The sequence below is a fragment of the Notolepis coatsorum genome (genome assembly GCF_963971535.1).
Source record: "Notolepis coatsorum genome assembly, chromosome: 19".
NCBI lineage: Eukaryota > Metazoa > Chordata > Actinopteri > Aulopiformes > Paralepididae > Notolepis > Notolepis coatsorum.
Window position 1 is genome coordinate 92,467,168 of NC_140183.1, and position 12,017 is coordinate 92,479,184.

Genomic DNA, 12,017 nt, shown 5'->3' on the forward strand with positions numbered 1-12,017 from the left:
AGACCTAGATAGGGACATCAGTGGGCATCAGTGGGCATCAGTGGGCATCCTTTGGTTGGGGATGGTCCTAATGAAAACCTAGATAGGGGCATCAGTGGGCATCATAGGGGCATCAGTGGGCATCCTTTGGTTGGGGATGGTCCTAATGAAAACCTAGACAGGGGTATCAGTGGGCATCAGTGGGCATCCTTTCCGGTAAATCTCACCATCGTTGTCAATGGCGAACGGCACGGTGGGAGTGATGATGTCATAGAAGCAGATCTGGCTGTACTGCGGGGAGCAGTCGGCGTCCAGCGCCTCCACGCGGACCACGCGGTCCAACAGGCGGCCTTCTGGGACCGACGCCTCGTAGCGCCGCTCCACGAACACGGGGGAGAACTCGTTAACGTCGTTCACGCGAACATGAACCGTGGCCCTGAGGGGGGGAGGGAGCGGGAGAGGGGGTGAGACGGAGACGAGGAGGAGGAGAGACAGAGGGGGTGAGACAGAGACGAGGAGGAGGAGAGACAGAGACGAGGAGGAGGAGAGACAGAGACGAGGAGGAGGAGAGACAGAGGGGGTGAGACAGAGACGAGGAGGAGAGACAGAGGGGGTGAGACGGAGACGAGGAGGAGAGACAGAGGGGGTGAGACGGAGACGAGGAGGAGAGACAGAGGGGGTGAGACAGAGACGAGGAGGAGAGACAGAGGGGGTGAGACAGAGACGAGGAGGAGAGACAGAGGGGGTGAGACGGAGACGAGGAGGAGAGACAGAGGGGGTGAGACAGAGACGAGGAGGAGAGACAGAGGGGGTGAGACAGAGACGAGGAGGAGAGACAGAGGGGGTGAGACAGAGACGAGGAGGAGGAGAGACAGAGGGGGTGAGACAGAGACGAGGAGGAGAGACAGAGGGGGTGAGACAGAGACGAGGAGGAGGAGAGACAGAGGGGGTGAGACAGAGACGAGGAGGAGGAGAGACAGAGGGGGTGAGACAGAGACGAGGAGGAGGAGAGACAGAGGGGGTGAGACAGAGACGAGGAGGAGGAGAGACAGAGGGGGTGAGACAGAGACGAGGAGGAGAGACAGAGGGGGTGAGACAGAGACGAGGAGGAGGAGAGACAGAGGGGGTGAGACAGAGACGAGGAGGAGAGACAGAGGGGGTGAGACAGAGACGAGGAGGAGGAGAGACAGAGGGGGTGAGACAGAGATGAGGAGGAGGAGAGACAGAGGGGGTGAGACAGAGACGAGGAGGAGGAGAGACAGAGGGGGTGAGACAGAGACGAGGAGGAGGAGAGACAGAGGGGGTGAGACAGAGACGAGGAGGAGAGACAGAGGGGGTGAGACGGAGACGAGGAGGAGGAGAGACAGAGGGGGTGAGACAGAGACGAGGAGGAGGAGAGACAGAGGGGGTGAGACAGAGACGAGGAGGAGGAGAGACAGAGGGGGTGAGACAGAGACGAGGAGGAGAGACAGAGGGGGTGAGACGGAGACGAGGAGGAGAGACAGAGGGGGTGAGACAGAGACGAGGAGGAGGAGAGACAGAGGGGGTGAGACAGAGACGAGGAGGAGAGACAGAGGGGGTGAGACAGAGACGAGGAGGAGGAGAGACAGAGGGGGTGAGACAGAGACGAGGAGGAGGAGAGACAGAGGGGGTGAGACAGAGACGAGGAGGAGGAGAGACAGAGGGGGTGAGACAGAGACGAGGAGGAGAGACAGAGGGGGTGAGACGGAGACGAGGAGGAGAGACAGAGGGGGTGAGACGGAGACGAGGAGGAGGAGAGACAGAGGGGGTGAGACAGAGACGAGGAGGAGGAGAGACAGAGGGGGTGAGACAGAGACGAGGAGGAGAGACAGAGGGGGTGAGACAGAGACGAGGAGGAGGAGAGACAGAGGGGGTGAGACAGAGACGAGGAGGAGAGACAGAGGGGGTGAGACAGAGACGAGGAGGAGGAGACAGAGGGGGTGAGACAGAGACGAGGAGGAGGAGAGACAGAGGGGGTGAGACAGAGACGAGGAGGAGGAGAGACAGAGGGGGTGAGACGGAGACGAGGAGGAGGAGAGACAGAGGGGGTGAGACAGAGACGAGGAGGAGGAGAGACAGAGGGGGTGAGACAGAGACGAGGAGGAGGAGAGACAGAGGGGGTGAGACAGAGGGGGTGAGACAGAGACGAGGAGGAGGAGAGACAGAGGGGGTGAGACAGAGACGAGGAGGAGGAGAGACAGAGGGGGTGAGACAGAGACGAGGAGGAGGAGAGACAGAGAGGGTGAGACAGAGACGAGGAGGAGGAGGAGAGACAGAGGGGGTGAGACAGAGACGAGGAGGAGAGACAGAGGGGGTGAGACAGAGACGAGGAGGAGAGACAGAGGGGGTGAGACAGAGACGAGGAGGAGAGACAGAGGGGGTGAGACAGAGACGAGGAGGAGAGACAGAGGGGGTGAGACGGAGACGAGGAGGAGGAGAGACAGAGGGGGTGAGACAGAGACGAGGAGGAGGAGAGACAGAGGGGGTGAGACAGAGACGAGGAGGAGGAGAGACAGAGGGGGTGAGACAGAGACGAGGAGGAGAGACAGGGGGTGAGACAGAGACGAGGAGGAGAGACAGAGGGGGTGAGACAGAGGGGGTGAGACAGAGACGAGGAGGAGGAGAGACAGAGGGGGTGAGACAGAGACGAGGAGGAGGAGAGACAGAGGGGGTGAGACAGAGACGAGGAGGAGAGACAGAGGGGGTGAGACAGAGACGAGGAGGAGGAGAGACAGAGGGGGTGAGACAGAGACGAGGAGGAGAGACAGAGGGGGTGAGACAGAGACGAGGAGGAGGAGAGACAGAGGGGGTGAGACAGAGACGAGGAGGAGACAGAGGGGGTGAGACAGAGACGAGGAGGAGGAGAGACAGAGGGGGTGAGACAGAGACGAGGAGGAGAGACAGAGGGGGTGAGACAGAGACGAGGAGGAGAGAGACAGAGGGGGTGAGACAGAGACGAGGAGGAGGAGAGACAGAGGGGGTGAGACAGAGACGAGGAGGAGAGACAGAGGGGGTGAGACAGAGACGAGGAGGAGGAGAGACAGAGGGGGTGAGACAGAGGGGGTGAGACAGAGGAGGAGAGACAGAGGGGGTGAGACAGAGACGAGGAGGAGGAGAGACAGAGGGGGTGAGACAGAGGGGGTGAGACAGAGGGGGTGAGACAGAGACGAGGAGGAGGAGAGACAGAGGGGGTGAGACAGAGGGGGTGAGACAGAGACGAGGAGGAGGAGAGACAGAGGAGGAGAGACAGAGACAGAGGGGGTGAGACAGCAGCGCGCTGTAGGAGATGCTGTATTGTCTTTACAGGACGTACACAGCCTGCAGCGCGTCGCACGCCGTCCTTCATGCTGGAGAACAGCCCCTGAGGCAAGACTTACAAAGAGAAACTGCTTCGAATATGAGATAAATAAAGTGTGTGCGTGTGTGGGGGGGGGGGGTACAAAATACAATATGTGGATAGACATATGCTCTGTTATCTGTAGATAGACATGTTAACAGACATTCCCAAGGGACCTTTTATTTAGTTCTTGGGTATTTCTAATATTTTTAACACTTTCTATGCCACTCACGAGTTTTCTCGGAATTATTAATATCTCGTTGAAAGCCACTCATGAGATTTCTCGGAATTTTTTCTTTTTAGCGATCTGAAATCAGATTGCATCACGCGAGCCTACCCTAGTCTACCCGAGTGCCGCCGGCGATCAGATGTGGAAAAAAGCGCCCCCTATCGTCTCCCAGATGACATAAGGGATTTTGGAATGGACTCAATGAAAATGGATGGGGAAAAAAATCCTGTACTCCACATTTTCCAGTCCACTGATCCAGCCGGGGTTACCACAGTTCATTCTGGATCCTCTGAGCGCCGCGGATCATGAGTTCCAACTGTATCACGTTGGATCTATACACTTATCGATTTTTTCAAATGGTGATCAGGAATTGGAATATACCAGTTGGATACCATCTGATGTCAGGTAAGGAATCTATGTTATCAGTGTTAGGATAATCAGACTCATTTTGATGAAGATATAGGCTGTTTTGTGAAATGGGCTCTATCGGTTTCACTGTAAAAATCCAAGAGGAAATGAAAACGGCTATCAGTGCGCGGCTCGAATGGGCGTGCGTGTACGTATAATATTGATCATCTAGCGTTTATTTGAAAACGATTCATAAATAGGCCGACAAATATCAACGTTCTGGAATATTCCAGTAAAAGACGATTATCACAGAATGGCCCAGAATGGACTGTTTTTTACCTTAAAACGGGTGCTTTTCAAAATGCTCTCAAACGGAAATGAAGCGATAAAAAACCAATCTGCCTTGACAGCACTGACTGGAAAAGGATTCTTTGATAAGCGACGGGCAGATTAGACACATAGCCATAATTTAAAACATGGATTAGGCGATATTAAGCGTAACATTGGCGCCGATGGTGGCATTCAAGAGCTAACTCTGGCGCCACCTCGTGGCACTGAAAGTGTTAAAGGTTCCACTGCAAAGCAGGAAATTGTAATTGCTGAACTATTATTATTTATTTTTCTCCTGTATGTTGTCTAATAACTCCATACTTTTTTTCAAATTTGACACATAGATTGTACAAACCACGCATAAGCTCAACACAGAAAATGGCACTCATTGGGGGTGCTACAATAAACATTCTAAGTGAAAGGCTCTTTGCTGCCACCATGTTTGTTCTAGCAAGTGAAACTTGGTAGAGATATGCAACTAGACATTCAGATTTTTTTTTTTAAACCTTCAACAATCTTCTTCTCAAGTACGAATGACACAAAATCTGCAGGACAGGTCTATGGGCTATGCCTGAACATAGTTTTAGAAAAATAATTGTGAAATGATTAGGCAATCAATTTCTCAAAATTCTAGTCACAAGATTCTACTTGTTCTAAAATCATGACCCTGTTAAATATCCACTTGAAATGTGTCACACTGGCCAGGAACACGATGGTAAACATAGCTACCAAGTTCTGTGTTGATATCTTGATATATGAACAAAATATGTCCATTTCTAAAAAAGGAACATGAAAACATGACACCGAATGGCCAATGGCGGGGGCTATAATATGCAATATCTCCAAAATTAAAGCATTAACTTTGACAGCCCTAATTTTTTTACGATCTCTTTTTCTTACACAGTACTGTATATTTGTCTGTCTTGTATGTCAATGAATTGACAATGGAGGACCCTGATGTAAACAAGACGAATGTCTTTTTCTGGTCTGCATCCTCTTAGCAGTTTGTATTGAGCCGTACTGTATTGTACCCATTCTGCAATCTGTTAATAATGTTTTCAATCAATCAATCAATCAATCAATCAATAGTGAAAGGGTTAACCTTCTGTAGTGTGGTAGTGAAAGGATTAACCCTTTGTCGTGTGGCAGTGAAAGGGTTAACCTTCTGTATTGTCGCAGTGAAAGGGTTAACCCTTTGGTAGTGTGGTAGTGAAAGGGTTAAACCACTCCTCATTTGTCTGGGGACCCCCCTGGAAGTCCCTCAAGGATCCCTGGGGGTCCTCAGACCCCACTTTGAGAACCACTAGAGTACTGCAGACTGACTTGTGAGACTTCTTGCTGTTGACTCCGTCGGGTCCCTCTCCACAGTCGTAGGCCTGGATGGTGAAGCTGTGTTCCCGCTGGCTCTCGCAGTCCAGAGGCTCTTTGGAACGGACCAGACCCTCTCCGGTGGAGCGGTCCAGAACCACCGCCTCAAACTGGACCGAACCGGATCCAGATGGACCGTTGTGCACCCGAAAGCCACAGATCTCACCTAAAGGAAGGGAAGGAGGTAGCGGGAGAACAATCATCAGACACAACGGAAAACTAAAGGTCACCCCAAGGAATAAGTGGATAGAAAGATCTGGGGGGCTTTTTAATGGCACTTTGGTTATCTCTAGTAAACCACGCTGACGAGAATAGAATAGAATTGAGTTCATTTACAAGAGAACCTGCCTCAAAATAGCACCCTTTGAGGGCTGAAATAAACCAAATCAATTTCAGTGAAACCCCCCTGGAGGGATGTTAGTGGATCCATTATAATTTGAGGCAACCAGGAATATTCCCTGTGAATGAACTCGACGTGTTCCCAGAGCATCAGCTCATCTCAGTGCGCTGTAGAGTAGAACACGGCTGAAAGCTCCAGCTACAAGGGCTTGAATTACACAACGAGTCTCTTGCAGGGTCTAAAAATAGTTGACTCTGCGATTGATTTCATAGCTTTTATTTAAAATGCCTCCTATATGAATACCATGCTTTCAACACAGCATCCTGAGTGATAGCTCAACGCCTCTCTGAATACTACAACATGTGTGTGTGTGTGTGTGTGTGTGTGTGTGTGTGTGTGTGTACAGTGGGAACTCTTTGTACTTGTATTGCAACCTCGACAAAGTCAAAGAAGAATATGTTTTAAATATTTTATTAAGAATAATGAGCACCTTGGCTTATGTTTACAAGTAGCCATTTTTAGAGCCTTGCGGTTAAGCAAAATCACAATTATTATAATTTTTAAGTGAGACAAGTTTTTACAAATGATTTTCATCTTTGTTTTTCCCCAGCGTTGCCCATATATTTGACCTGCGTGGTTATGCTGTTACCCGCATAATGCAGTGGAGCATCTTTGTCCAGGGCAAAGAGAGGGGGGTTGAGCAGCACAGTGTTGTCGTTCTCCATGACGATCCCCTGGTACTCTGTCTCGATCCATGGCTTGTGCTTATTGGCTGAATGATACAGAGAGGAGACAGAAGAGGCTTTGGGTTAAATGGAGCAATTAGATGGGGGAAAAAACTTGTCTATTTTTGCCATTCCGTTATGAGAGAGGACATTTCAAGTGTGTGCATGGCTGAAGAAACAGACAATGTATGTGTACACGACCACAGAAGCACAATTTAATCACATTCACACACACACACACACACACACACACACACACACACACACACACACACACACACACACACACACACACACACACACACACACACACACACACACACACACACACACACACACACACACACACACACACACACACACACACACACACACACACACACACACCAAGTGCCTCTCTAAACACCTTGCAGGTTGGCAATATAATTAAAACCAGTATGATTTCAGCGTATTACACAGAGAGCTATATTGCACATATCAATCAGCCCAAGTAGCTCGCCACAGGCGCTGCACAGTACACTGAAAAACACCCATGTCAATCAAACAGAGAAGGTTCGCTGTGAATTCACCTTTAATTGCAAATTAATTATTCATTCCTCTGTTGAATGTTCACTGCCAAACGATCAAAGGCCAAGGTGATGAGGTAGAAGGAAAACAAACGCCAGAGAGCCGTCTTTCGGTCAACCTCACTCACAAACGCAGACGCCATGGAGTTTAAATTCCACAGAATCACAGCGCTCATTTTTTGCAATTACTCTGTTGCCTCGACAGCGACAATTACTCTGTTGTGTCAACATAACAAATGCTTGATGTGAATGGAGTGAGTTTCTTCTATAAAAGAAGAGGGTTCAGCGAGAAAAATGTTGGTTGTTATCAAACCTCTTATTCTCTTTTCTCAATGTCTAACCAGTGCACAATTACACCAAGTAATTTGGCAGGGCTCTCTTTTTGTTAAAGGTAATCGTTAGTGAGCCAGTGCTATTGATAGACTATGGATTATTGTTTCCCACAGGGGGGGCCAAGGGTCATTCAGGAGGGCCAAGGCACCCCATTTGTTTTAACCTGATTGGAGTACCACTGCAGCCGGGCAATTCAGACAGTGGCAGGGAAGTCGTCAGTCACTGAAACATACTTAATCTAGTACTTATTTTATTGTCCTATGTGGCAAACCCCACCCATTTGGCACCAATAACATAAAAGACGTATTTGCAAATACTATTCTGCCCCAGGCTGCTACTAATACTCCCTCCTCCTCCTCTATTTCCTCATCCCTCTGCTCTGTCCATTTTTCTATCCCTCTAAACCTGCCCATCACTCCCTCCCTCCCACCCCCTTTACTCCCCACTCTCCCTTCCTCCATTCCTGTGCTATATAGCATTAATCTGAGCATCAGGGCTGTGGATTACATCCGAGATTACAGATTGAGAGGCATCCCATTCCATCCCTCCCTTCTCTCTCCCTCCCTGGCACTTGTCCTCTCTCTGTCCCTCTATCTCCCCACAACACCTCCTCCCCGTCTCCCACACACAAGTGCTCCTATCTCTCACTCTCGTTTCCTCCGTGTCACCTGATCTCACGTACCCCCCCCCCCCCCCGCCCCCACTCTCTCTCTCTCACACTTCCTCCTCCCTCCTTATCAGTGTGTTTTTCTTTGCCACCAACGGTTTGTTTCTCCATCTCCTGGCTAACACCACGTCCTCTGCTGTCACCGCTTCCTCCCCTCTCTCTCCTCTCATCATCCGTCTCCCAGTGTTTCAATGACATTCCATCTCTCCTTTACTTCTGCCCCCACCCCCGTCTCTCTGCATCGCTCTCCTCCTCTCCTCAGTCTCCCTTTCTTCCCTGACATTCCCCTCACTGCACTGTCTGTTTCATTCTCCCTCTTCAGTGTGATGATCATTGGGACACTGATGTGGAATCAGAGCCATGGTTATGCAGCATGATAAATCTGCTATGGAAGGAAGAACAGATTTATCATCATCTGAGAGTCACACTGATGACACAAGCACAGGATTGTTGACACAATACGCACACAAAAAACATGCAAAAATAAAAACCTATACAGGTATATAAAAACTGTCCAGATACTCACTGTAGATATGGACAGACAGGCACTATATTCTTAGATGCATTTTGGATCATCAGGAATTTCAAACAATGATGATCATTGCATTTAAATAGCACCTTTCTAGATACTCAAAGCGGACTCAAATGGAGGGTGGAAATGGCCTCCTTCACCACATAATATAATATCCTAAATGATACATTATCATCATCACACAAATCAGGGTAAGCTAGTGAGAACTCATTCCCCAGCTTCTACCGAGTTGTCTGGGTATAGTTGTCATGGAAATGGTCATGAGTGGCTGTGCAGGTATGTGTGCTCCCACGGCAAGGAAAACCATCATCTCAACACTCACAATTAACAGTCAGAAGGATGAGGGACTGACCTTTGTTGCCATTGGCAACCGAAGACAAGCAAAGGAGGAGGAATGAGAGGAAATTCATTCTGTCCATCTGAGGGAGGAAAGGGAAGGTGGAAGGGAGGGACAGGGAGGGTTACAGCGCTGCATGCATTAACAGCTGACCAGCACTGGAAGATAGAAATAACAGGACAGAGAAAGAGAGAGGGGGAAACAAACAGATCAAGTCTACAATAATAAAATATAGGCAAAAGCTTTCTATGTCTGTAAAAAATTAAGCACTGTGGGGGAAAAGACGTGTGGGCTCTAGCTGGCTTGCGTCCTCTGAATAATTCCTCTCATACTGAAGGCCTATACTGGCCATGGCAGATAAGGGAGCAATTGCCCTCAAATCATGAACAAAATGTGTGACTAAATCAAACGGCGCGCTATGAATGAATAATCAAGAATGTATTCCTGCTCCCCGGTATGCCTGTGGTGTAATGCATTCGTTAGAATAAAATAAAATCATTGCCGTTTTGACACTCCGGACTGGCCTATGAAGCAGATCTGGTGTTGTGTGTCATCACTGAAATTGGCGTGGGTGTTTTCACACGTTCTAGTGACTGCCGTGATAATAAAATGTAGTCTGAAATCAAATCAGTAGCAGGTGACACAGAATTGAAAATGATCCCATACCCATAGTGTGTTCAGCGGTCACTGCCTGGCATGTAGCCATTTCTATTACATTAGCCTATTCCTTTACCATGCAAAGCCAGGCGATCAAATAAATACAAACGAATGAAATGAACACAAATTAAGCAGATCAGAACACATTGCAATCTGTGACCATCCGTAATACGATGCACACTCTTCAGCAGGCTAGTCAGTAATGCAGGACTACAGACATGCGTAGCCTATGCGACAATAACCAATCGATTTGCAATTGATATATACCTATTGACTAATAGAAGAAGCTTTGGCCCCAAAGCCTGCACATCATTCACCTGACCGAATAGACTAAAGGAAAATGTCGCATAGATATGGACGTTGATTTGAACAGATTTCACATTACCGTGGTGGTGGTACCCAACGCTGCCCTGCTCAGCATCCGCTGCTTCACGCCCTGCCTGCCGCTCGGATCCCGTTCAGACACCGAACACAGGGAACACAAGTGCTCTCCTCGAGGACGCTTCAAATGCCCGAGTCTGTTGTAATTGATGTAGGCCAACTGTGATATGAGAACAGTGTCTGATCTGAAGACCGATGCCCTTGTTTTCGGCGGACGTTGTATGAGATTGGGAGGGGGAGGGGGGGGGCGATGGGAATATTACGCTGGCGTCCCCCCCCCTCCCTCTCGGTCGGCGTCTCTTAACCCGCCCACACTGCGTCCTTCTCCTCCCGACTCCCGGGTACCGAGCTCCCTGCCAAACTGCTGCTCTGGCTTTTTACCGAATACACGGACGGAGTGAGTCAGACGCTCAGAGAACCCAACAGAATAATTCATTTCCAGCACATTAATTTCCACTTGTCCCCGTTTAGTGAGTGAGTGACAAGAGGGTCTCTTCATTGCCACCGACTCTACCTTTCCCTGTTCCAGCATTCTCTGCCCAGACTGCAAAATGACGTCATATCGCCCCCCTTTGCTCCTTTCTGACAGGATGGAAGGAGAAGCATGGGGCTGAGCGCACACACACACACACACACCACAACAAACACACACGCTTATGGTTTTTGAAATCCAGCATTTTAATGAACATTACAAAAATGTATTTAAAATTGTTTTTTTTCTCTCATTTTTTTCTTCATTTTCTTCTCCTTTGTACATTTGGTAGCAATAAGGCAAAAAAGTAGTCTCTGAAATAATAATAATTAATTCACATCAATTAATAATCACCATATCATGTATAAATATTATTAAAATCTGGGTTGTTGCTACAGTAAGATGCTGCCCTCCTGATGAGTCTCACCGTTTGAAAGGGTCGCAGCCTTGCCTTCCTATAGCCTACATTCTGTGGATCTCATCAGACCATCATCAATCCCAAATAACAAAACGTTCCCATGGAGGGGTTGAGATGTGTCAGATCCATACTTACACCAACTGCTATACAAAGATGAAGGGAAGGAGCAGACCGTTGGGGGGGGTTGTTCAAAATGGAATAGTGAACATCACTCAATACAAAATGGTGGTTAAGTCTTTTTTTTCTTCTTTTTTTTGCAGTTCCAGTTCAATATTAGACAACTCCCCTGCGTTCCAAAGCCGCCTCGGCCCTCTATCAGTGGAGATGTGATAGGATTGGAGCAGGTAAATAGACAGTGTATAATGGTGATTATTATCTATGTCTGTCGGGAGTGCAAGATGGAGCAATTACCGTGTTTCTCAATCCTATCAGATCCTTTCAGATCTATGAGAATGAAGGGCTGTGGGCCGGTCGGGAAGCCAGGGAGCCAGAGAGGTGAGTGGAGCGACCAGAGGAGAGATGGCAGGAGAAGTCATAGAAAAGGGTTTAAAGGGGGAATTCCTCCCGAAAATTGACATTTAAAAAATACTTCTGCAAAAGTAGACAATTTCCTAAAAGAGTTTTGAGCCCTCAATGTAAGATAAATGCAATGTAATGACAACCTTGATCTGCACTGTTTGAGATGGTTCAATTCTATGGCCAATATTTTTATTATCTTTTCCCCCTTCTTTTTCCGTTTTTCTCCCATCCCAATGTTAGTCGTTATGCCAATTCCCAATCCCCTTCCTGGTCGTTGCGCACTCTACCCCCTACCGTCGGTCCGGGAGGGCGGAGACTATCACATGCTTCCTCCGACACATGTGTACCCAGCCCACCGTTTCTTTTCACCTGGCAGCGCGGACTCTCACTGGGGGAGTGTAACGTGTGGAAGGTCACACTACCTTTCCCAGATCCTTCCCTTGCTGTGCAGGCGCCCC

At 48.8% G+C, this 12,017-nt stretch overlaps 1 protein-coding gene across 1 annotated transcript in view; it reads right to left on the bottom strand.

The window, feature by feature from the left end:
• Positions 1-9,194, bottom strand: part of clstn3 (calsyntenin 3) — a gene marked incomplete at both ends in the record, with an annotated part of 93,620 nt that extends 84,426 nt beyond the window's left edge. Inside the window, 4 exons of the mRNA XM_084336781.1 lie at positions 207-415; positions 5,568-5,778; positions 6,602-6,724; positions 9,128-9,194. Coding sequence (XP_084192907.1) covers positions 207-415; positions 5,568-5,778; positions 6,602-6,724; positions 9,128-9,194 — 610 coding nt within the window. The remainder of the gene's footprint in view (positions 1-206; positions 416-5,567; positions 5,779-6,601; positions 6,725-9,127) is intronic.
• Between the last annotated feature and the right edge of the window lie 2,823 nt (positions 9,195-12,017).